This window comes from Anolis sagrei, chromosome X (genome assembly GCF_037176765.1).
Source record: "Anolis sagrei isolate rAnoSag1 chromosome X, rAnoSag1.mat, whole genome shotgun sequence".
Classification (NCBI taxonomy): Eukaryota; Metazoa; Chordata; class Lepidosauria; order Squamata; family Dactyloidae; genus Anolis; species Anolis sagrei.
In genome coordinates, this window is record NC_090034.1 from 61545093 (window position 1) to 61571880 (window position 26788).

Sequence of the window (26788 nt, forward strand, 5' to 3'; positions counted from 1 at the left end):
TCTTTCATTTCATCTGTCCTTTCCTCCTTCCTTCCTGTTATTTCCTTCCTTCCTGTTCTTTTTTCATTCCTTCCGTTCATTCTTTTCATCCATCCTTCCTTTCTTCCTTCTTTCCATCCTTCCTTCCTGTTCTTTCCTTACTTCCATCTTTCTTTCCTTCCTTCCTGTTCTGTTTTTTATTCTATCCATCCTTTCCTTCTTTTCTGATCCTTCCTTCCTTGCTGTTCTTTTTTCATTCCATCCACCCTTTCTTTCCATCTTTCATTCTGTCTTTCCTCTTTTCTTCCAGTTCTTTCTTTCCTTCTTTCCATCCCTCCTTCCTGATCTTTCTTTCTATCCTTCATTTTCTCCCTCACTCTTTCCTTCCTGTTCTTTTTTCCCTTCCTTCTATTTGGAAAAGTCATGACTACAACTCCCATCATTCCTGCAGGACCCTAACTGAAATCATTTGAAATAACACACCCCTTTTTTGCAAATAGGAAGCGGTGGGATAATAGCTTTTCCCGCACTTTCCTTCATTCCTGAATGTATTTATTTCACAGAGAGACAGATGGGTTTGTTCCTTTGGGAAATGATTTATTTAGCTGGAATTGAGAAAAGTTACGATAAGTTATTGATCCAGTGGCCAGTGTTGGACCCCAGTTGGATTATTTCCCAATTTGACATTCTTCTCAATCCACTTCCCAGATATGTCTCTCACTCAGTTTGAAAACCCTGACCGTCTTGAGACAAGAAATGGCTGTTTCACGCCATGTTTCCAATGGCAATTTCCATCATCCCTGGCCTCAAAGGAATAGCTTGCCTTCCATCTTAAACATGGAGTTATTTTAGAAAGGGCAAAATGAACGAAAGGCAATCCTTGTTGGAATTAACCCAAGTAGTACAGGAGCTTGGTTGGATGGGAAAAAGGCGAGGATTGGACAAAGGTTGAAAATTGAAAATAAATCTAGTTCCAGGGTCAAAGTTTAGAGTGTTTGTCCAGTTTTCCTTGACCTCTCTCGCCCAAAAATTATTTACATAGTTACAAAGGAAACGGCAAGGAGAGCAGCTCTGGAATTCGGGCAAAATGGAGTCGGTGGTTTGGAGATGATTTGACAAGAAAGCAAACAGTGACTCTCTGCCTTTAGAGAGTCTCATAGGTGAAGGATATAGATCCCCAAAACGATGAATTTGGGTTTGGTTGTACATCCCACCATCTTAACGACCCTCACCTCTTCTCCAAACGGAGGGAAGAAAAAGACAGCTCAGCTCAACCCGGAGTCCAGTCTTCCCCTGGGTTGAGGTGGTGTGGGGTCGCACCACCTCGGTCCCATACAGAAGGCTCCTTTGTTTGTCTCTCCTTTCGTGAGAAAGGGACGAGAAATGGCCGTCGGGAGGGTCTCTGAAGGCCCCCCTCGGGGAATAGCAGACTCCGGTTTTCCAGGAAAGGAGCTTCCCCTCCTCAAAGCGGGTCTCAAAATGTGGACAGTCCCTCTGTTGAAGGAAGCAGCCCTGAAAACTCTCGTTCGGCGGTTTTCTCCCACCTTGGTGGCTATTTCTTATTTGGCGACCCCGAAGGGACTGCTTCAGGCTCCCAGAGCAGGAACTCATGAAGAAGGGTGTTGACTGTCTCGGGGCACTCCAACATCACCATGTGGCTGCCCTCGTCAATGACCTTCAGAAAGGCGATCAGCAGGATCTAGGGACAGGGAAAAAGGACATCCAAGTGAGGTGAAGTGGCCAGGCAAGAACAAGCAAAACCCCAAACTGTCCCCTTGGGTTTTCCAAGTAGGCCATATCTGCACAGACATTCCCTCAAGCTCCAGAATTATTCAAGGGAGAGAGGAGAGGAGACCGTCAAACCACAACAAATAAGCATCATCATTATTGTTGTTTATAGGCGGAAATGGCACATTATCACAGGATGTCTATACCAGGGGTCCTCAAACTATGGCCTGGGGGCCGGATACGGCCCTCCAGGGTCATTTACCCGGCCCTCGCTCAGGGTCAACCTAAGTCTGAAATGACTTGAAAGTACGCAACAACAACAACAATCCTATCTCATCAGCCAAAAGCAGGCCCACTCTTCCCGTTGAACTACTAATGAGTTTATATTTGTTAAAATTGTTCTTCATTTTAATTATTGTATTTCAAGTGATTTTTTCATTACAAATAAGATATGTGCAGTGTGCATAGGAATTCATTCATTCTTTTTTTCAAATTATAATCCAACCCTTCAACAGTTTGAGGGACTATGACCTGGCCCTCTGTTTAAAAAGTTTGAGGACCCCTGGTCTATACTGTTTAGCTAGTATTGCACCACCCGATATTCGCTGGGAAGTAGGAGTCTGTAATGAAAGGACCAAGGTAGTGACATCTCCGGCCCATCCCGTTTGGATATCAGTCAGCACGCCAATGCCTTAAATAAAGAAATAGCTTTCTAAGATCCACAGAGACGCTTGCAGGAACACCTCAGCAAGCAAGAGTCCAAAAGTGGCAGGCGAAAACCCAGAAACCAATGGCTGATACTGAATGAGAGACTCCCTCCTGGGCACACACAAGACAGGGAAACTGGGAGGTGCTGAACAGACTGCTCTGGCACCACAAGATGCAGAGCAAACCTTAAGAAATGGGGCTACAAAGTGGAGTCCACAACATGCGAGTGTGGGGAAAAGCAAACAACAGACCACCTACTACAATGCAACCTGAGCCCTGCCATATGCATAAAGGAGGACCTCCTTATAGCAACACTAGAGTCACTCCAAGTGGCCAGCTAATGGTCAAAGAACATTTAATAAAATGCGAAGATTTAAAACTTTGTGGTTTTTAAAAATACATTACAACTGTACCCTTGGTCTGCTTCTGATATGATAAATAAATGATAATAACGGAAATTAGTTTCATGTTTGGACTCCTAAGATCTCGCAGAATCTCTATGCACACACACACATATACATACATATACACACATATTATTATTATATTTATTTATACCCTGCTTTATTTTTCTGAAAGAAGACTCAAAGCAGCTTAACATAAAAAAAATTAGCATAACATTTAAAATACGCAAATATGCAAATATTAAAACAGAATTAAATATAAACATTATTAAAAATTCAGTTAAAATCCATTGAAACAGGTTATAATAATAATATACATACATCTTAACAATTTGTGTATGTATACATGTGTGTTATCTATGTATACACGTGGATATATGTGTGTGTGTGTGTATATATATATACACACACATAATCTCATCCCTTTTGGAACATTATTATATGTTTATACATCATCATCATCATCATATATTTATGGCCACCATTATTATTATGTTATTATATCCCTCCATCATCATTATTATATTTATACCCCACTATTAATATTGTTATATATTTATACTACGATTATTATTATCCTGTATTTACACTCTAGCATCATTATTATAATATATTTATATCGCAACATCATATTTTTATACATCACTACTGCAATATAGTCATACCTCGCCACCATTATCTTCATATATTATTAATTTATGTCTCACCACCATCATCATTATACGAGGGGTATTTTTTAAGTAAGGTCCGTTTTGCTGTAGACACTAGTAGTTCACACGCATACCGCAACGAGCGCGTGCGTCGTGTACCGGCATGCCTCGGGAACAACTGTGCTCAGTTTCCGCTATGTAGCTAACCTGTACGGTTCTGTTCTGTGCTTTAAAAATGTTTAAGACTATCAACTCACCCTCCGCATGTGAGGTTCGCTCAGTGACACGGTTTTTGTCAGCAAGGAACTTGCCTGCTGCAGAAATTCATCGACAGATTTGTGAAGTGTACGGTGATACTGTTATGAGTGAAAGCAAAGTGCGTAAGTGGGTACAACAATTCAAAGATGGCCGTGACAACGTCCATGATGAGAACCGCTTCGGTCGCTCTTCTTTGATTACAGACGATTTGATGGCTTCAGTTGAAGCGAGGATTCGTGAGAACAGGCGCTTCACAATAACAGGTCTCTCAAACGAATTTCCTGATGTGTCGAGATCCGTGCTTTACAACATTGTTTCTGAACACCTAAAGTTTAGGAAACTGTGCTCCCGTTGGGTCCCGAAATGCCTAACAGAGGACCACAAAAACCAAAGATTTGAGTGTGCGATCAAATCAAATCAAATAATCTGTAATCAAAGAAGGGAGACCGGAGCGGTCCTCATCATGGACGTTGTCACGGCCATCTTTGAATTGTCGTACCCACTTACGCACTTTGCTTTCACTCATAACAGTATTACCGTACACTTCACAAATCTCGCCACAGTGGTCCACGCTCTTGTTACATCCCGATTAGATTACTACAACGCACTCTACGTGGGGTTGCCATTGAAGACTGTTCGGAAACTTCAATTAGTCCAGCGGGAGGCAGCCAGATTAGTCACCGGAGCGTCATACAGGGAGCATACCACCCCCCTGTTGTGTCAGCTCCACTGGCTGCCGATCCAATTCCGAGCACAATTCAAAGTGCTGGTTTTGACCTACAAAACCCTATACGGTCCCGGCCCAGCGTATCTGTCCGAACAGATCTCCCTCTATGTCCCGCCTCGGAGTTTAAGATCTTCTGGGGAGGCCCTGCTCTTGGCCCCGCCTCTATCACAAGCGAGATTGGCGGGGATGAGGAGCAGGGCCTTCTCGGTGGTGGCCCCTCACCTATGGAATTCACTCCCCGGGGAAATTAGATCAGCAACATCCCTCCTTTCCTTTAGAAAGAAATTAAAAACATGGATTTGGGACCAGGCGTTTGGGCAATCTGGCAGATGAATAAAGGACTACGACGACCGATAGGAATAGATAATGTAGAATGAAATATGGACCCTGAGTTGGCGAACGCTGAGCTTGAGATTGGTTTATTGACTGTGATACATATTGATTGTTTTAACTGTCTTAATTGTTTAATTGCTGCTTTACACGTTTATTTGTATTATTGTGTAGGCATCGAATTGTGCCTTTTTATAAGCCGCCCTGAGTCCCCCCTCGGGGGTTGAGAAGGGCGGGGTAGAAGTACACGGAATAAATAAATAAATAAATCTGTCGATGAATTTCTGCAGCAGGCAGACAAAAACCGTATCACTGAGCGAAACTCACATGCGGAGGGGGAGTTAATAGTCTTAAACATTTTTAAAGCTCAGAACAGAACCGTACAGGTTAGCTACAGAGCAGAAACTGAGCACAGTTGTTCCCGAGGCATGCTGGTACACGACGCACGCGCTCGTTGCGGTATGCGCGCGAACTACTAGTGTCTACAGCAAAATGGACCTTACTTAAAAAATACCCCTCGTATATTTATTAGGCTTGAGCGATCAAGAAAAAAAATGGTTCTAAACTCGTTTCGTTTCTAGGGTGCACTAGCGTTTCGAAATTCTGAGGACTTCCGAAATTTAAAATTTCAAAATTTCAAAATTTCCGAAATTACGAATCGATTCGTTAATGGCGGACGCAATTGCACAATATGCTAAAAAAAAAACCTCCAAATGGGACAGGGGGAACTTCTGAAGCTTCCCTCTCCCTCTGTTGTTGACCGTTGGTGTGATAAAACTAACAACAACTATATTATATTATATTATAATTATATTATTATATTATATTGTTGTATATTATATTATATTATTATATATTATTATAATAATATAATATATATAATATAATATAATAATATATTATATTATTATTATATTATTATATTATATCATTGTATATATTATTCTTATATATTATATTATATTATAATATACAATTATAATATAATATAATAATATAGTAATATAATATATAATATTATAATATAATATACAATACTATAATATAATAGTATTATAACAATATAATATAATATATATATTATATTATTATAATACTATTATATAATATATTATATTATAATTGTATATTATATTATTACGAAATAATTACAAAATAATTACGAAATAATTACGAAAATTGGAAAAAATTGTTTCGATTCTTAATTACTCCTCACACTATTCCTGCATGGCTCGATATTGGATCGTAAGCTAATTTAAATACGAATCAATAACGAATTACGAAATAAACGAACTGGATCGCCCAAGCCTAATATTTATACCACACTATTATTGTTGTTGTTGTTAATGTATACCTCAATACCATCTTCATCATTATAAATTTATACCCCAATATTATGATGATGATGTATTATTATTACAAAACTTGCAGATTTTGTGTTTTGTCTGTTTGTTTTGTTCTGTTAGAAATGTAATACAATTGACTGGTTGCCCTGACACGACAAATAAATGAATGACAAAGGGGGTGGTACCTCAGCCATGCGCTGGTCCTCCTCCAGGGGGACGAAGCGGTCATGCATCCCATGGACCAGCAGCACTGGGACGGTCAGCTCGGCGTGGTAGACTTCGTCCCCCTCGGGCCAGTATTGGCCTCCCATCATGGCTCGCAGGACAAAGGAAGAGACCTTGAAGGCGTTGCCCTCCTTCAGCAGCTGCTTCTCCTTGGCCCCTTGGCGGGCAAAGCCAGCCCTGCAACAGAGGACAAACACGTCGCATCACCTTCCAGAGGAAGTCTTTTTCCTCCAGGAATTGCATTGGCCCCTTTCGCTGCAGCATCACGACCTCGACTAGGGCGGTGGTTCTCAACCTTCCTAATGCCGCAACCCCTTAGTACAGGTTCTCACGTTGTGGTGACCCCCAATCATAATGTTATTTTCATTGCTACTTCTTTAATTTTGCTGCTGTTATGAATCGTAATATAAATATCTGATATGCAGGATGTATTTTCATTCACTGGACCAAATTTGGCACAAATAACTGATACGCCCAGATTTGAATACTGGTGGGGTTGAAGGGGATTGATTTTGTCATTTGGGAATGTTGGAGTTGCTGGGATTTATAGTTCACCTAAAATCAAAGAGCCTTTTGAACTCCACCAATGATGGAATTGAATCAAACTTGGCACACAGAATTCCCATGGCCAAGAGAAATACTGGGAGAGTCTGGTGGACACTGAACTTGAGTTTTTGGAGTTGTAGTTCACCTACATCCATAGAACACTGTGGACTCAAGCAGTGATGGATCTGGATCAAACTTGGCACAGATAATCAATATGCCCAAATGTGAACACTGGTAGAGTTTGGAGAAAATAGACCTTGTCATTTGGGAGTTGTAGTTGCTGGGATTCATAGTTCACCCACAATGAAATAGCATTCTGAAACCCACCAATGATAGAATTGGACCAAACTTCCCATGCAGAACACCCATGACAAGGAGAAAATACTATGTTTTCTGATAGGCTTTGGTGACCCCTCTAACACCCCCTCGTGACCCCCACAGGGGTCCCGACCCCCAGGTTGAGAACCACTGGACTAGGGTATACTCCTAGATCTCTTTCCCAAGCCGGGTCTCACCTATCCATATGCTATATGACCTACGTCTCCAGACTATACTCCTATGGCTGCAGCTTAGAGTCACATTGGCCTTTTTCACACTCAGCTCAGTTTGGCCTCTTGATTTTTCCTGTTTATAATTTTTATTAAAGACAAGCCGTCCCCTGCCACGCGTTGCTGTGGCCCACATGGGGGTTCTGTGTGGGAGGTTTGGCCCAATTCTATCGTTGGCGGCCCTAGGTAATTTTCAATGGTAAGCAAACAGTATTTTGGTGCACCCCCCCCCCCAGCCAATCACTGATATATATTTTCTGTTGGTCATGGGAGTTCTGTGTGCCCCATTTGGTTCAATTCCATCATTGGTGGAGTTCAGAATGCTCTTTGATTTTAGGTGAACTATACATCCCAGTAACTACAACTTGCATATGTCAAGGTCTATTTTCCCCCAAGAAAGCCTCAAGAGCGCCCCTGGCCAAAATCAACTATACTGCGAATGCTTACTTTGCGTAATGGTTGAGCCGCCCCTGGTGGGGTTCAGAATGCTCTGTGATTGTAGGTGAACTATAAATCCCAGCAACTACAATTCCCAAATGTCAAGAATCTATTTTTCCCCAAACTCCACCAGTGTTCCCATTTGGGCATATTGAGTATTCGTGTAGAATTTGGTCCAGATCCATCGTAGTTTGAGTCCACAGTGCTCTCTGGGTGTAGGTGAACTACAACTGCAAAACCAAAGGACACTGCCCACCCAACCCTTCCAGTATTTTCTGTTGGTCATGGGAGAACTGTGTGCCAAGTTTGGTTCAATTCTATCATTGGTGGGGTTCAGAATGCTCTTTGATTGTAGGTAAACTATAAAAACCCAACAACTACAACTCCCAAACTTCCTTCCCCCCCCCCTTCTCTCTCCTTCCCTCTTTCTTTCCTTCGTTCACTCACTTGAGGAAGCTCCAGGCCAGGCAAGGGGCGAAGCAGCGCAGGACACAGGTGGGCATGTTGAAGATGGAGCAGAGGCTTGGCTCCAGCGCCGTGGGCCCCCCGCCGTTGATCATGATCACCTTGTGCACCAGGTCCGGGAATTCGTGCGCCAGGAACGTGCAGAAGGACACCCTGCAGCACAATCACTCATCAGCGTCATTGAATTCTAAAATTGGAAGGAACCCCCAAAGGCCATCCAGTCCAACCCCCCCCCCCTTTCTGCCAGAAAGGAACGGCACCATCAATAATAATAATAATAATAATAATAATAATAATAATAATAGAATCCTAGAGTTGGAAATGAACCCGAGAGGGCATGCAGTCTAGCCCAGTCCTTTCAGCTATAAAGGAAAAGCACCATCATTAACAACAACAACAACAACAGCTTGTTGTGAAGATGGAAGGCCAACCGGACTCTGTACCCGATTGTTTCCATCAGTGCCTCGAGGCCGTTACTGGATGGCTGCGTGCCAGCAGGTTGAGGGTGAATCCAGCAAAGACGGAGATCCTATGGCTGGGTTGACCGGGCAGTGGGGACATCCAGCTGCCCACCCTGGATGGTGAGGTGCTACGCCCGTCATCATTGGTCAAGAGTCTGGGCAGGCATGTAGCCGGGGGGGGGGGGGAACTTGGGGGGCTTCGGCCCCCCCTCCCCCCGAAATTGTCATGGTGGTCCGCAAGAAGGCCTTACTGGTACATTATTTAGACTGTTACGTTTATTCATATCATGATCTGATCACCAGACCCTCTTTCACTCAGACTCAGCCCCCACCCCGAACCAAACTCAGCCCCCCCCCCCCCTGAAACAAAATCCTGGCTACGGGCCTGAGTCTGGGAGTCCTTTTGGACCCTCTGCTGACGATGGAGGCCCAGGTCTCCGCCTTTAGCAGAACCGCCTTTTTTCATCTGCGGCAGGCTAGACGGCTGACCCCTACCTGTCCAGGGATGACCTAGCTATGGTGATCCAGGCTACAGTCATCTCAAGACTGGACTACTGTAACGCCCTCTACATTGGCCTTCCTCTGTCGGTGATCCGGAAGCTCAAGTTTGTACAAAATGCAGCTGCTCGGCTTCTTGCGGGAATTCCGATGAGATGCCACATAACACCAATCTTACTACAGCTGCATTGGTTACTAATTGAGCACCGGATCACTTTCAAAGTGATGGTACTCACCTCTAAGACCTTGCGTGGTCTGGGGCCGATGTACCTGAGGGACTGCCTCACCCCCTACCAACCCCAGAGATCCCTCCGTTCTGAGGACCAAGATCTATTGGAAGTCCCCAGTGTCAAGACCTTGTGTCTAACAGCAACCAGACGCAGAGCCTTCACAGCAGTGGCACCATCGCTCTGGAATACTCTGCCACCTGAAGTCCGTAGCTTGCGGGACTTACCAGCTTTCCGCAGGGCATGTAAGACATATGTATTTCGACGGGCCTTTGATCTCTGATTGTTTCTAAATTGTTTTAAATTGTTTTTAAATTGTGTTCGATTTGAGTCTGTTCTTGTAAGCCGCTCCGAACCCCAGGGGAGTGGCGGCATATAAGTTCAAATAAATAAATAAATAAATAAATAAATAAACAATAAAAGCAATATCTTAGTTAGAAGGGACCTCAGGGACCATCCAGCCCAACCCCCACATCTTTCTGCCAGACAAGAAAAGCACAATGAAAGCCCTCTCCTACAAATGGCCATCTAGCCTCTGAAATAATAATAGTAATAATAGTAATAATAATAATAATAATAATAATAATAATAATAGATGGATTACAAACAAAGGCACACCTCTGTGGCCCAGATGATTCACTGGAACTTATGTCACAAGTACCACTTACCAGCAGTAAAGAATTGGTGGGATCATAAACCCACAAAGGTCATGGAAAATGAACATGCAAAAATACTGTGGGACTTTCGAATCCAGACTGACAAAGTTTTGGAACACAATACACCAGACATCACGATTGTGGAAAAGAAAAAAGTCTGGATTATTGATGTCACCATACCAGGTGAGAGTCGCATTGAGGAAAAACAACAGGAAAAACTCAGCCGCTATCAGGACCTCAAAATTGAACTGCAAAGGCTCTGGCATAAACCTGTACAGGTGGTCCCAGTGGTCATCGGCACACTGGGTGCCGTGCCAAAAGATCTCAGCCGGCATTTGGAAACAATAAACATTGACAAAATCACGATCTGTCAACTGCAGAAGGCCACCTTACTTGGATCTGCGCGCATCATTCGGAAATACATCAAACAGTCCTAGACGCTTGGGAAGTGTTCGACTTGTGATTTTGTGATACGAAATCCAGCATATAGATCTCGTTTGCTGTGACATACTGTGCTTTTGTGTCAATAATAATATTAATAATAATAATAATAATAATAAGTTGTTGTAGGTTTTTTCAGCCTATATGGCCATGGTCTAGAGGCATTCTCTCCTGACGTTTCGCCTGCATCTATGGCAAGCATCCTCAGAACATGAGGAAGAACTTCCTGACTGTGAGAGCCGTTCAGCAGTGGAACTCTCTGCCCCGGAGTGTGGTGGAGGCTCCTTCTTTGGAAGCTTTTAAACAGAGGCTGGATGGCCATCTGTCAGGGGTGATTTGAATGCAATATTCCTGCTTCTTGGCAGGGGGTTGGACTGGATGGTCCATGAGGTCTCTTCCAACTCTTTGATGTTTCAACTGACCACCTTCATTAGCATTTGAAGGCCTGGCTGAGCCTGGGAAAATCTTTTGAGAGGTGTTAAGATATGCCTGGTTGTTCCCTCTCTGCTGTTTTGCTGTTGTAGTTTTAGAGTTTTTTAATACTGGTAGCCAGATTTTGTTCATTTTCATGGTCTCTTCCTTTCTGTTGAAATTGTCCACACGCTTGTGGATTTCAGTGGTTTCTCTGTGTAGTCTGACATGGTGGTTGTTGGAGTGGTCCAGCATTTCTGTGTTCTCAAATAAAATGCTGTGTCCAGGCTGGTTCATCAGTTTTCACTTTTTGAAGAATTGCATGTTTATTGTATTGTCGAAGGCTTTCATAGCCCGAAAAAACCCACAAGAACCTGTATTATTATTATTATTATTATTATTATTATTATTATTACTATTATTTGAAACACAACAAGATGAGTCCATAGCAGACACTCTGCTGGCTGTTGTAGTGGATCACACATCAGACACTTCCCAAGTGTATTTGTTGTTGTTATTATTATTATTATTATTATTATTATTATTATTATTATCTTAAGCAAATGCCAATCAAGAGGAAGTATAAAGACCTACTAAAAATGGAAAGAGGGGAGATGACATTAAAATCACAAGAAGAATTAAACACAGTGGAGCAGAAAGTATCGTGGTTAGAATACTGGACGATAAAGGAAAAGTATAAGAAGGATAAAACGATAGGTTTTAATCTGGATAAAAATTTCTGGGATAATATAATGGAGTCAAAAAGAAAATTAATAACGAAGATTTACAAAAAGCTGCTAGAATGGAAAATGGAAGCAAAGGGAGAAAAAAAAATACAAAAAAAGATGGAATGAAAATATTGGAAGAAATATTAAGCAAGAGGAATGGGAAAAAATCTGGAGAGAAAAACTAAGATATTGTTACGCCACTGACATGAAAGAAAATTGGCTTAAGACGGCGCATCGATGGTACATAACACCGAAAAAATTAGGGGCGAGCAATAGTAGTACCAGCACAAGGTGCTGGAAATGTAAAGAAAAGGAAGGCTCGTGTTTTCATACATGGTGGACCTGTAAAAAGGCCAAAAAATACTGGAGGGAAGTCCAAAAAGAATTACAAGAAATGCTACAAATTAAAATACCATGGAAGCCAGAGTTATTTCTTCTAGGGATTCACGATTTGAAAATAGAAAAGAATATTGATAAGATCTTGTTTATGATAACAACAGCAGCAAGGATAACTTATGCTAGAAGATGGAGGCAGGAAGATACACCAGACGAAAATGAGAGACTGACAAAAATCTTGGAAGTAAGAAATATGGACCGGCTCACCTTTCTAATAACAAGAAGTAAAGGAATAAAAACGAAGGAAACAAACTGGGAAAAAGTGATGGGTTATTTCAAGCAAAGGAACAAAAAAAATCCTGTTATAACTGAAGAAGAGCTGGAGGGAAGGAAGAGGAGGAGAAAGAAGACGAGGAGAGAAGAAAGGGAAGAAGAAGAGGAGGAGGTTTGGATGAACGATAGAGAAGACCCTATGAAAACCTCGGGAAGTCGAAAGCAAGAATCTACCTTTTTTTTCCCCTTTTTTTCCCTATTTTATTATTGTCTTATTTGGGGCTTTTGGGCTACACTTCTCCTCTTTTCCTTCTTTTGCTACCTCTCTATCTCTCTTGTCTTCTAGTCTATTATCTTTTGGTCACTATATCACTTCATATTTCGGGGAACTGACATACACATACTCTATATTTTTCTTACTGGTAGCCTTCGCTACAAAGCTATATTTTTAACTGTATTTGAAAACTGAATAAAGATTATAAATCCAAAAAAAAAGAGGAAGGCCCCACGCAGGGAAGGCTCAAGCAAGAGGAAGGCCTTCCCCAGCAGATGGTCAAATGTGCTCTCACCCGTAGGAGTGCCCCACCAGGATGTTCCTCCTCCGGGCGTATCGGCGGAAGAGGGCCCGCATGTCCTCGGCCAAGGCATAGAAGGTATAGGCGGCAGCCACGCGGGGGGCGGAGCTGGCCCCATGCCCAGCCAGGTCGGGGGCCACCACCTCATAGCCCAGCCGGGAGAAGAAGTCCAGCTGCTCCTTCCAGATGTCCAGTGAGCCCCCCACACCGTGGATGAAGAAGAGCACCACGTCCCGCTGCCCCCCCTTGCAGCCTGAGATGACCTTGGCGCAGTCTACATGCACCACCTTCTTGGGCTTCCGCTTGGGCCGCTGGACCTCTGCTGACCCCTCCGCCTCCAGCCGTGCAGCCGCCTCGCCCAAGTTCTCGATGACCATCTGGCCATTGCGGTAGACGGTGATCCGGCGCTGGCAACGGATGGCCTTGGCTTTCTGGATGGTGGCCTCCTCCTCTTCTTCCTCCGCCGCCGTCCGTGCAGGGCGGTCTGGCACCAAGTGCTTGACCCTCAACACCCTGCCGGGCTTGACCTCCACAAAGCTAAAGCCATCAGCGGACTCCACGCTCTCCAAGGGGCTGACCGCATGGGGCGCCTTGCCCATCAGGCAGCAAAGCAGGCCCTCAGCGATGGAGGTCAGCATGGCGATCCCTATAAGGGGAGAGAGAAAGAGGCAGGGGTCATCCAAGAGGTTACTTAAGGATGCACTCAGGAAGAGAGAGGTCATAAAAGGGTATGCAAAACAGGTCTTGTGTGGCCACGCCCCCTTAGGACTCAAGGGGGCGTGGCCACACAAGACCTGTTTTGCATACCCTCCCCATGCTCTACAGCCCAAGGGGCATGACCACAGAGAGAGGTCATAGGCTGGGTTCCAAAGTAGGAGTGGCCAAAGACCCAAAAGGGGTGTGGCCACAGGAGGTGAAACACCTAACAGGCAGAAGAGGTCACTTAAGGATACATGCATTCCAGACCAGAAGAGATCCTAGAAGGATGTCAATCATAGAATCATAGAATCAAAGAGTTGGAAGAGACCTCATGGGCCATCTAGTCCAACCCCCTGCCAAGAAGCAGGAATGTTACATTCAGATCTCCCCTGACAGATGACCATCCAGCCTCTGTTTAAAAGCTTCCAAAGAAGGAGCCTCCACCACACTCCAGGGCAGAGAGTTCCACTGCTGAACGGCTCTCACAGTCAGGAAGTTCTTCCTCATGTTCAGATGGAATCTCCTTTCTTGTAGTTTGAAGCCATTGTTTCGCGTCCTAGTCTCCAGGGAAGCAGAAAACACACTTGCTCCCTCCTCCCTGTGGCTTCCTCTCACATATTTATAAAGTATTGTCGAAGGCTTTCATGGCTGGAATCACTAGGTTCTTGTGGGTTTTTTTGGGCTATAGAGCCATGTTCTAGAGCCATGTTCATTTGAAGGCCTGCCTGAGCCTGGGAAAATCTCTTGCTCAGGCAGGCCTTCAAATGTTAATGAAGGTGATCAGTTGAAACATTCACACCTAACTGCAGCAGAGAAGAGCTCCTTGCCCCACCCCAGCCATTCCACAGATATATAAACCCTTGTCCTAATTCCAACAGACCTCACTACCTCTGAGGATGCTTGCCATAGATGCAGGCGAAACGTCAGGAGAAATGCCTCTAGAACATGCCCCTATAGCCCGAAAAAACCCACAAGAACCTATTTATAAAGTGTTTTTCTCCTCAACATCCCCGGTGCATTCGTCAAGGACAATCCATTGAGATTTGTCCAAGAGAATATTGTTCTCCTGTATGTGTTCCTGTTGTACCTGGTCTATGGCTGGGGATGGTACACCTGCATGATTGTGTAAGTGTGAATGTTGTGAAGTGTTGTCCCAGTCAGGGCTATCCCCCGCACACTGATCAAGGATGAGCCACCGATCAGTATCTAAGCCATTCTGGTCTTCCCCAATATGAAAGCAGAGGTCAGCTAAAGACAAATACCTGGGACCATGCTCTGACCTACAAGACCATGCTCTGACCTACAAGAAGCACTGCCTGAATATCAGGCAAAAAGTGGGTGCTAGAAACAATATCATACAAAAGCTGACTGGCACAACCTGGGGATCACAACCAGACACAGTGAAGACATCTGCCCTTGCGCTATGCTACTCTGCTGCTGAGTATGCATGCCCAGTGTGGAACACATCTCACCACGCTAAAACAGTAGATGTGGCTCTTAATGAAACATACCGCATTATCACGGGGTGCCTGCGCCCTACACCACTGGAGAAATTACACTGTTTAGCCGGTATTGCACCACCTGACATACGCCGGGAAGTAGCAGCCAATAGTAAAAGGACCATGGCAGTGACATCTCCAGCTCATCCCCTGTTTGGGTATCAGCCAGCACGTCAATAGTTTTCTAAGATCTACAGAAACACTCGCTGGAACACCTCAGCAAGTGAGAGTCCAAAAATGGCAGGCTCAAACCCAGAACCTCAACCAATGGCTGATACCAAATGAGAGACTCCCCGCTGGGCACAGAGAGGACTGGGCAACTTGGAAGGCGCTGAACAGACTGCACTCTGGCACCACGAGACGCAGAGCCAACCTCAAGAAATGGGGCTACAAAGTGGAATCCTCAACATGTGAGTGTGGAGAAGAGCAAACCACTGACCACCTGCTGCAATGCAACCTGAGCCACATGCACCATGGAGGACGTTCTTGCGGCAACACCAGAGGCACTCCAAGTGGCCAGATACTGGTCAAAGGACATTTAATCAACTACCAAGCTTGCAACTTTGTGTTTTGTTTGTTTGTTTGTTTTGTTAAAAATGCAATGCAACTGTTTGGCCTGCCCCTGACACGATAAATAAATAAGCTGAAGACACAGTCAGGAAGAGAGAGGTCACAGGGTTCCAAAGGGGCATGGCCAAAGACCAAAGGGGGCCAAAGGATGGGAAGAGATGGAGAAGATAGATAGAAGAATGGATGGATACATAGATGGGTGGATATCTAGTTAGACAGATAAATAGATAGATCCATAAATACACAGATGCATGGATAACTGTATGAATAGATGAATGGATACATCTATCCATAGGTAGGTAGGTAGGTAGGTAAGGTAGACATTGATGTAATTATCAGACAGATCGTCTATCCATCTATCTATGTATTGATCGATCAGTCTATCCATACATTTATCCATCCATCCATCTATGTGTTTATTTATTTATCTATCCAGCTATGTATCCATTAGGCATGTGCAATCCATGGTTCTAAATGGTTCTAAAGTACTTACAAAACTAAAGTTCTGGTGGTGGAAACTAGGAGGCACTGGTGCTTTGTTTCTACAGTGTTGCTAAAGTTCTGGTGGTGACACTTTCAGAACTCTAACACAACTTTCAAAATTTCATTATAAATGGCAGTTCCTAATAGGTTCTGTCATAAAAATCACCAATAATGACATAATAATGAAATTTTGAAAGTTTTGTTAGAGTTCTGAAATTTTCACTGCCAGAACTTTAGCAACACTGTAGAAGCAAAGACCAGCACCCCCTAGTTTTCACAACCGGAACTTTAGTTTTGTAAGTACTTTCGAACCACTTAGAACCATGGATTGCACATGCCCAGTATCTATTCGTTTATGTGTCCAGAGGAGGGCAACTAAAATGATCAAGGGTCTGGAGAACAAGCCCTATGAGGAGCGGCTTAAGAAGCTGGGCATGTTTAGCCTGAAGAAGAGAAGGCTGAAAGGAGATATGATAGCCATGTATAAATATGTGAGAGGAAGCCACAGGGAGGTGGGAGCAAGCTTGTTTTCAGCTTCCCTGGAGACTAAAGCCCTAAACGGTTCGGGCCCAAGCTACCTATCCGAACGTATCTCTGCCTATGAACCCACCAGGACTCTAAGATCTTCTGGGGAGGCCCTTCTCTCGATCCTGCCTGCATCACAAGCACGGCTAGCGGGGACGAGGGACAGGGCCTTCTCTGTGGTGGCCCCTCGGCTGTGGAACGCCCTTCCCATGGACATAAGATCAGCTCCGACGTTAATGGTGTTTCGAAAAAAGCTAAAAACCTGGCTGTTTGAACAGGCATTCAGATAAACAGTGCAACAAATACGATGACTATAGGAACGGAATTATAGACGACGAATTGGATCACGATTCTAGTTACGTGACGTTGTTGTGTTGTTATTGATGTGCCATTACTGTATATTGTGCTCTCATGGTTTTTAAATTGTCTATTGCTATTTCGTTATGACTGTTTTTGCTATGTTGTGAACCGCGTTGAGTCGCCTACGGGCTGAGAAACTGCGGTATACAAGCAAAGTAAATAAAATAAATAAATAAATAAATAGGACATGGAACAATGGCTTCAAACTACAGGAAAGGAGATTCCATCTGAACATGAGGAAGAACTTCCTGACTGTGAGAGCCGTTCAGCAGTGGAACTCCCTGCCCCGGAGTGTGGTGGAGGCTCCTTTTTTGGAAGCTTTTAAACAGAGGCTGGATGGCCATCTGTCAGGGGTGATTTGAATGCAATATTCCTGCTTCTTGGCAGGGGGTTGGACTGGATGGCCCATGAGGTCTCTTCCAACTATTTGATTCTATGATTCTATGTGTCCATTGATCCATGTATATATCCATCTATCTATGTATTGATCTATCAATTCATCTATCCACCCATCCATGTATTTCTCTTTCTCTCTCTACTCATTTATCTACATATCTATCCATGTATTGATTGATCTATCTATCCATCCATCCATGTATTTTTTGGAAAATGTGAATCTCCATAACCATTTGGGAAATGGGATTCATAACCTTTTGGGAAACCACTGGTCACAGTCTATATTCAGCAGGGTTTCAGAAGTGTTCTTCTGAAAACATCTACTCTCTCTTAAAATACACTTGCCTTTAAACCATGCTCTCAAGAGAGTCTTCTTTAAAAGTAACATAGTTGGTTTACTCACAAACTTCATGTATTCAGCATACAGGTACTTTGCCTATCAATCCAGTTCCAGATTGGATTTGAAGCAGCTTCTCTGTGTAGGTAACATAGAGCATTATTCATAGAAACAATTCTCTATAGTCCAAAGCACCTCTGTGTTCTGATAGTCTAATGGGTTCTCTGTCTAGTCTGAAAGTCCAATGGAGTCTCTAAGCATACATCTCACTGAAGTCTAAACTGAACTGTTTCTGCAGTCTTCTAATGGACACATCTCCACTGAAGTTTTAAAGGCATCTGCTGATCTAAAATGGAGTCTGAGTCCTGAACATGCCCAGTTCTGGTCTGCAGCCCTCTCACAACAAAGAGGTTGGAGAAAACTGTAAAACAACATAAACATATACAACATAGTAAGCAATTATATGCACAACAAATAACTAGTGGAGGCTTGAGAATGTTGTTATTTCCAATAGTATCTATCCATCCAAGGATGTATCGATCTATCCATTCATCTTTCCATCCATCCATCCATCCATCCATCCATCCATGTATTTCTATCCATCCATGTATCTATTCATGTATGTTTCATCTATCTATCTATCTATCTATCTATCTATCTATCTATCTATCTATCTATCTATCTATCTAATACGGGGGGGGGGGGGGTGTGTGCTGAGGATCTACCCTAGCCAACCTTTTGTATCGTTATCCCAATTTTTTTTTGTCATGTCAAGAGCGACTTGAGAAACTGCAAGTCACTTCTGGTGTGAGAGAATTGGCCATCTGCAAGGACGTTGCCCAGGGGACGCCTGGATGATTTGATGTTTTTATCATCCTTGTGGGAGGCTTCTCTCATGTCCTCGCATGAGGAGCTGGAGCTGATAGAGGGAGCTCATCCACCTCTTCCTGGATTCAAACCTGCGACCTGTCAGTCTTCAGTCCTGCCTGCACAGGGGTTTAACCCAGTGCACCACCGGGGACTCCGTTATCCCAATACCCCCATGCGTATGGGCTATATTGAGCATGGTGATCAGATCATGATAGGAATAAGCAACAGTTTAAATAATGTACCAGTAAGGCCTTCTTGTGGACCACCCTTAGAATTTGGGGGGGGGGGGGCTGAAGCCCCTCAAGCCCCTCCCCCCGGCTACATGCCTGTATCTATCTATCTATCCATCCATCCACCTATCCATTTATAATAATAATAATATATAATATAATAATAAGGTGCAGGTTATCACCTACAAAACCCTACACAGTTCTGGACCTACCTATTTTTACGATCACATCTTCCCCTACGAACCAGCACGTACTCTAAGATCATCCAGGGAGGCTCTTCTCTCGCTTCCACTGCCGTCTCAAGCGCGGTTGGTGGGGACAAGGGAGAGGGCCTTCTCAGTGGTGCCCCCCTAGCTCTGGAACTCTTCCTAGGGAGATCAGACAGGTACCCACTCTGTCTATTTTCCGCAAGGACTTAAAAACTTGGATGTTCCGCTGTGCGTTTCACTAGGCTGTTTCACCAGAGAATTGGTCCGACCTTGTCTAAGCTCCTGCACTTTAGTTTGGCCCTCTTTCCTGTAACTTCGACACTTTAATGCAGTGGTTCTCAACCTATAGGTCCCCAGGTGTTTTGGCCTACAACTCCCAGAAATCCCAGCCAGTTTACCAGCTGCTAGGATTTCTGGGACTTGAAGGCTGAAACATCTGGGGACTCACAGGTTGAGAACTACAGCTTTAATGCCTAAGGGCAGGGGCGGCTCGTCCATTACGCGAAGTAAGCGGTCGCAGAACACTTTTTTTTGCCAGGGGCGCAGAGGCGCCTCTGTAAATGCCCCTTGACCGCCACTTGAGGAGCGCCCCCTCAGCTCACAACAGCCCTAGCAGTCCGGAGGGAGCCTCTGCTTTCTTGCCTCGCTGCTGGGCGATCCTCTTCCCAAAGGGAAGCCTTGCCTAGCCCTCTTGAGCCTTGCCTAGCCCCTCTCGTTCCTGCTCCACGTGGCCACCGGGTGCACGAGCAGAGCCGGCGCTCAATCGTTCTCCGTGTTCGATCCCTTCCCCATGACCGGCTCCCTTTCCCGATCCCCCGGCGCTCCACCCGACGCCTCTCCTCTCCCCAAACTAAAGTGGGCCAAGGGGTGGAGCCACCGCCCCTGGCCCGCTTTGGGTCCAGAGGCGTGTCTGAAGACCCCAGCGTGCGCACCAAAAGTCGCCTCTTCTCCTGACTTTCTCTTCAGCCATTGGGACCAAGAGAGAGAGAGAGCCCCTCCAGCTGGAGGTATCTCCCACCTCCGCTCCCTCCTTTTGTTTTTGCGCCTACCTTCAGGAAAGGTGGGCATCTCCACCTCTCTCTCTCTCTCTCTCTCTCTCTCTCTCTTGGTCCCAATGGCTGAGGAGAAAGTCAGGAGAAGAGGTGACTTTTGGTCCGCACGCTGGGGTCTTCAGACACACCTCCGGACCCAAAGCGGGCCAGGCAAGGGAGCAAGTGCAGCAAGTGTAGTTACTGGGATGTATAGTTCACCTACAATCAAAGAGCATTCCGAACTCCACCAATGATGGAATTGAACCAAATATGGCACACAGAACTCCCACGACAAACAGAAAATATATATCAGTGATTGGTTGGGGGGATGGACTGGATGTCCCATGAGGTCTCTTCCAACTCTTTGATTCTATGATTCTAGGGAGGGGGCTGGTCTGATCTCACCAGGAAGGGAGTTCCATAGTCAGGGGGCAATCACCGAGAAGGCCCTCTCTCTCATTCCCATCAATCGTGCCTGTGACAATGGCAGGACAGAGAGCAGGGCCTGCTTGGAGGATCTTAATCTCTACGATGGTTCATAGGGGGAGATGCGTTCGGACAGGAAAATTGGGCAATTGAATTAAATCCTAAGGATGTGGGAGGGGGGTTGATGAAAAGGAGATGGAGAGAGCGAGAGAGAGAGAGAGAGAGAGAGAGAGAGAGAGAGAGAAAGAGGGAGATGTTGGTAACCATAGCAACTGCAGGGCAAAGTCTGGTACCCGGACAGAGCATTGCATAACGGCAGCCATTGAGTCAGGCAGAAAAGGTGGCGTTGCATAAGTTTTCTTCCACTTCTCCATATCCTTCCTTTGAGTGGGATGAAGGGAATATATATTCAGGTGGAATATCTCATTTTGCATTAAGATTAGGGCACAATGCCACCCTCCCGCCCCAAATCTCTCTGTTTTCCCCTTCTTCTATGGATAAAATATGCAACTTATTTGGAGGCATTCAGCACCTTGGACACTTCTCCTCGAATGGAGAAGGGATTGAAATGGTATCTTTTTCTATAAGTGATGAATGTACATTGGGATATTAATCGTGTATATAATATTATGTTATACAACATTATTTAAGGAAAGACAACACAACGCCCTGGGTTTTTGTTCGTCTCTTTCTCTGACCGTATATTAAGCACATAAACAATATGTATGTATTCCTTTGGGAATATATATTAAGTACATAAACATGTGTGTGTGTTTATGTCCTTAATATGTTACTATATTCCTTTGGGAATACATAAAAGACATAAACTGTGTGTGTTTGTGTGTGTTAATATATTCTCAAAGGAAGAGATGAACTCAGGGTATTGTGTTGCCTCACCTTTAGGCCAGCTCTGTGGTGGTGTCCCTGTATTTGTATCAATGGAGCCCCCGGTGGCGCAGTGGGTGCCAGCAGGACTGAAGACCGACAAGTCGCAGGTTTGAATCCAGGGAGAGGCGGATGAGCTCCCTCTATCAGCTCCAGCTCCTCATGCGGGGACATGAGAGAAGCCTCCCACAAGGATGATAAAAACATCAAATCAGCCGGACGTCCCCTGGGCAACATCCTTGCAGACGGCCAATTCTCTCACAACAGGAGCAACTCCTGACACGACCAAAAAAATGTATCAATCCTAGAAAGTAGGAAGGGGGCTCCCAGAGGCCATCTAAAGGGGTATTATATATATCCAGGGATGGATGAATAGACAGATATAGTTTAAAATTAGACAGGATATGTAATATGATCGATAGCTAGATGATAGAGACAAATGGATTAGATAGATAGATAGATAGATAGATAGATAGATAGATAGACAGACAGACAGACAGATAGATAGATAGGAAGGATAGATTATAAATCAGGCAGGATAGGTAATATTAGATAGATAGATAGATAGATAGATAGATAGATAGATAGATAGAGTGACAAATAGATTAAAATCAGGAAGGATATGTAATATTAGATAGATAGATAGATAGATAGAGAGATAGAGAATGACAAATAGATTAAAATTAGGCAAGGTATGTAATATTAGATAGATAGATAGATAGATAGATAGATAGATAGATAGATAGAGTGACAAATAGATTAAAATTAGGCAAGGTATGTAATAGATAGATAGATAGATAGATAGAGTGACAAATAGATTAAAATTAGGCAAGGTATGTAATAGATAGATAGATAGATAGATAGAGTAACAAATAGATTAAAATCAGGCAAAATATGTAATAATAGATAGATAGATAGATAGATAGATAGATAGATAGATGGAGACTGACAAATAGATTAAAATCAGGCAAAATATGTAATAATAGATAGACAGATAGATAGATAGATAGATAGATAGATAGATAGATAGATAGATAGGGTGACAAATAGATTAAAAATCAGGCAAGCTATGTAATATTAGAGAGATAGAGAGATAGATAGATAGATAGATAGAGGATGACAAATAGATTAAAAATCAGGCAAGATATGTAATATTAGATAGATAGATAGATAGATAGATAGATAGATAGATAGATAGATAGATAGTAGATAGATAGTAGATAGATAGTAGATAGATAGATAGATAGATAGAGATAAATAGATTAAAAATCAGGCAGGATATGTATATGTATGTGTGTGTATTTACATATCCATCTGCCTTCCACTGCAATCTATACTTCCCTTCCTTCCTTCCCTCCTTCCGAAACACACAAAAGGCCCCTTCCTTTCCTGCTTTCTCTCCCTTCTCTGCTTTCTTCCCTGCAAATCCTCTTTGCCAAATCCCCGGCTGAGCCTTCTCTCTCTCTCTTTTTCTGGCCATTGTAATCTCTCTTTCATTCAATTCAGAAGAAAACCACAACATATGTGTATAAGATGATGGCATGGATGATGATGATGTCTCACCTCCTTCAGGCCTCTCTGCCCATTGGGATGCTTGGGATGGAGAGGAGGGATCTGTCCTTCTGTCTCCTTCCTTTCTTTTTTTTCTGGCGCAGAAGAAGGAGGGATGAAGGAGGAGAGGCGGAGGAATCTGAAAGCCGTGGCCCATTAATCCCTGAAAGAAGCCGAAGAGGAGGAGGGCCCTTCAGGTGATGGACAGCTTCGGAGAGCAAAGCAGAGGGTCCTCCAGAGAGCATCTAGTCCAGTGTTTCTCAACCTTCCTAATGCCGTAACCCCTTGATAGAGTTCCTCATGTGGTGGTGACCCCAACCATAACATTATTTTTGTTGCTACTTCATAACTGTAATTTTGCTCCTGTTATGAATTGTAATGTTAATATCTAATATGCAGGATGCATTTTCATTCACTGGACCAAATTTGGCACAAATACACAATACATCCAAATCTGAATACTGGTGGGGTTGGGGGAAGGGGTATTGATTTTGTCATTTGAGAGTTAATATTTTTGGGGTTGTAGTTCACCTACATCCAGAGAGCACTGTGGACTCAAACTTGGCACAGATACACAATATGCCCAAATGTGAACATTGGTGGAATTTGGGGAAAATAGACCTTGACATTTGGGGGTTATAGTTGCTGGGATTTGTAGTTCACCTACAATCAAAGAGCATTCTGAACCCCACCAACGATAAAATTAGGCCAAACTTCCCTCATAGAAACCCCAAGACAAACAGAAAATACTGTGTTGTTGTAGGTTTTTCCAGGCTATATGGCCATGTTCTAGAGCAGTGTTTCTCAACCTGGGGGTCGGGACCCCTGAGGGGGTCATGAGGGGGTGTCAAAGGGGTCACCAAAGACCATCAGAAAGCATAGTATTTTGGTGGTGGTCATTGGGATTCTGTGTGGGAAGGTTGACCAAATTCCATTGTTGGTCGAGTTCAGAATGCTCTTTGATTGAAGGTGAACTATAAATCCCAACAACTACAACTCCCAAATGTCAAGGTCTATTTTCCCCAGACTCTACCAGTGTTAGCATTTGGGCATACCAAGTATTCATGCCAAGTTTGGTCCAGATCCATCATTGCATGAATCCACAGTGCTCCTCTGGATATAGGTGAACTACAACTCCCAAACTCAAGGTCAATGCCCACAAAACCCTTCCAGTGTTTTCTGTTGGTCATGGGAGTTCTTTGTGCCAAGTTCGGTTTAAATCCATTGCTGGTGGAGTTCAGAAAGCTCTTTGATTGTAGATGAACTATAAATCCCAGCAACTACAGCTCCCAAATTACAAAATCAATCCTCCCCCACCCCAAACCCCACTAGCATTCACATTTGGGCATATTGGGTATTTGTGCTCAATTTAGTCCAGCGAATGAAAATATATCCTGCGTATCGGATATTTACATTATGATTTATAACAGTACTAAAATGACAGGTATCAAGTAGCAACGAAAACAATATTATGGTTGGGGGTCACCACAACATATGGAACTGCATTAAGGGGTCACGGCATTAGCAAGGTTGAGAACCACTGTTCTAGAGGCATTTTCTCCTGACATTTCGCCTGCATCTATGGCAAGCATCCTCAGAGGTAGTGAGGATGCTTGCCATAGATGCAGGCGAAATGACAGGAGAAAATGCCTCTAGAACATGGCCAATATAGCCCGGAAAAACCTACAACAACCCAGTGATTCCGGCCATGAAAGCCTTCGACAATACAGAAAATACTGTGTTTTCTAATGGTCCTTCTTCAGGGGTCCCTTTCAAATCTATGATACTATATCTGTGTGTGTGTGAATTTATTTATTTATTTATTTATTATTTATTTGGAGTGCTTCTACCCCGCCTTTCTCAACTCCCTAGGGGGGACTCAGGGCGGCTTACAAAAGGCACAATTTGAGGCCCAACCATATCTAATATCTACATATCTAATATCTACATCTATGGCTGGATGGCTCTTTGTCAGGAGGGCTTTGATTACATTTTCTTGCCCTGGTAGAAGGGAGTTGGACTGGATGGCCTCGAGTATTTTCTATTGATCATGGGAGTTCTGTGTGGGAAGTTTGGCCCAATTCTGTCATTGGTGGGGTTCAGAACACTCTGTGATTGTAGGTGAACTATAAATCCCAGTAACTACAACTACCAAATGTCAAGGTCTATTTCCCCCAAACGCCATCTGTGTTCCTATTTGGGCATATGGAATATTCATGCTTAGTTTGGTCCAGATCCATCATTGTCTGGGTCCATGGTAGTCTCTGGATGTAGGTGAACTACGACTCCAAAACTCAAGGTCAATGCTCACCAAACCCTTCTAGTGTTTTCTGTTGGTCATTTCTGTATGCCCCGGGATTTCTGTATGCCCCGGTTGGTTCAATTCTATCATGCTATTTGATAGAGCCCCCGGTGGCGCAGTGGGTTAAAGTGCTAAGCTGCTGAGCTTGTTGATCGAAAGGTCACAGGTTCGATTCCGGGGAGCGGCGTGAGCTTCCGCTGTCAGTCCTAGCTTCTGCCAACCTAGCAGTTCAAAAACATGCAAATGTGAGTAGATCAATAGGTACCGCTCCGGCGGGAAGGTAACAGCGCTCCATGCAGTCATGCCAGCCACATGACCTTGGAGGTGTCTACGGACAACGCTGGCTCTTCGGCTTAGAAATGGAGATGAGCACCACACCCCAGAGTCAGACATGACTGGACTTAATGTCAGGGGACTACAGTTTATTTGATTGTAGGTGAACTATAAATCCCAGCAACTACAACTCCTAATCTATCTATCTATATCTATGTCTGGATGGCTCTTTGTCAGGAGGACTTTCATTATGTTTTCTTGCCCTGATGAAGTGAGTTGGATTGGATGGCCTTAAGTATTTTCTGTTGGTCTTGGGGGTTCTGTGTGGGAAGTTTACCCCAATTCTATCGTTCGTGGGGTTCAGAATGCTCTTTGATTGTAGGTGGACTATGAATCCCAGTGACTACAACTCCCAAATGTCAAGGTCTATTTCCCCCAAACTCCATCTGTGTTCATATTTGGGCATATTGAGTGTTTGTGCCAAGTTTGGACCAGAGCCATCATTGTTTGTGTCCACAGTGCTCTCTGGATGTAGGTGAACTACAACCCTTCCAGTATTTTCTGTTGGTCATGGGAGTTCTGTGTGCCAAGTTTGGTTCAATTCCATCATTGATGGAGTTCAGAATGCTCTTTGATTGTAGGTGAACTATAAATCCCAGTAACTACAACTCCCAAATGACAAAATCATAATTTTTGAGTGATGGTCACTCCTTGTGTTGTGAGATGTTTTGTTGCCAAATTTGGTGTGATTTCATTCATTGGTTCTTTTGTTTTTAAGGCACTCATTATGCACAGAGCATAGATAGATAGATAGATAGATAGATAGATAGATAGATAGATAGATAGATAGATAGATGGTGAAATCTCCCCAAAACTCTCAAGTATGTTCCATTGGTGATCAATTCCTCTGTTTGCTGTGTGCCATAGAAAAGAATAGGAAAGGATTAAGGGAGAGTCATGCAAATTCCACACCAATGGAAAGAGAAAGGAACCCTGGGATGTCTGTTGTGGAGGAAAAACATAACATCCAGGATGACATGGTCACCATCTGAAAGCCTTCCCTTGGGTGGTGGGCAGTGTTGTGTTTGTGGAGGACATTGGCAGGGCTCTTGGACATGTTCATGGCGCTCACTATAACCTGCAATGTCATTGGAGGGAAGGCCTTGTGGGAGCTATAGCTGTTT

At 43.8% G+C, this 26788-nt stretch overlaps 1 protein-coding gene across 2 annotated transcripts; it reads right to left on the reverse strand.

The window, feature by feature from the left end:
- Positions 1-555: 555 nt before the first annotated feature.
- Positions 556-23239, reverse strand: ABHD8 (abhydrolase domain containing 8). 2 transcript variants are annotated; one of them, XM_060784760.2, is made up of 6 exons: positions 23042-23122; positions 17894-17965; positions 12953-13604; positions 8335-8505; positions 6316-6532; positions 556-1678 (listed from the first exon to the last, which is right to left on the reverse strand). In XM_060784760.2, the coding sequence occupies exons 3-6, from the start codon at positions 13594-13596 to the stop codon at positions 1532-1534; spliced, it is 1179 nt and encodes a 392-aa protein (XP_060640743.2). In that variant the 5' UTR covers positions 13597-13604; positions 17894-17965; positions 23042-23122; the 3' UTR covers positions 556-1531. The 2 variants fall into 2 exon arrangements, with proteins under 2 accessions (XP_060640743.2, XP_060640742.2); XM_060784759.2 differs by lacking the exon at positions 17894-17965 and having other exon boundaries at positions 23042-23239.
- Between the last annotated feature and the right edge of the window lie 3549 nt (positions 23240-26788).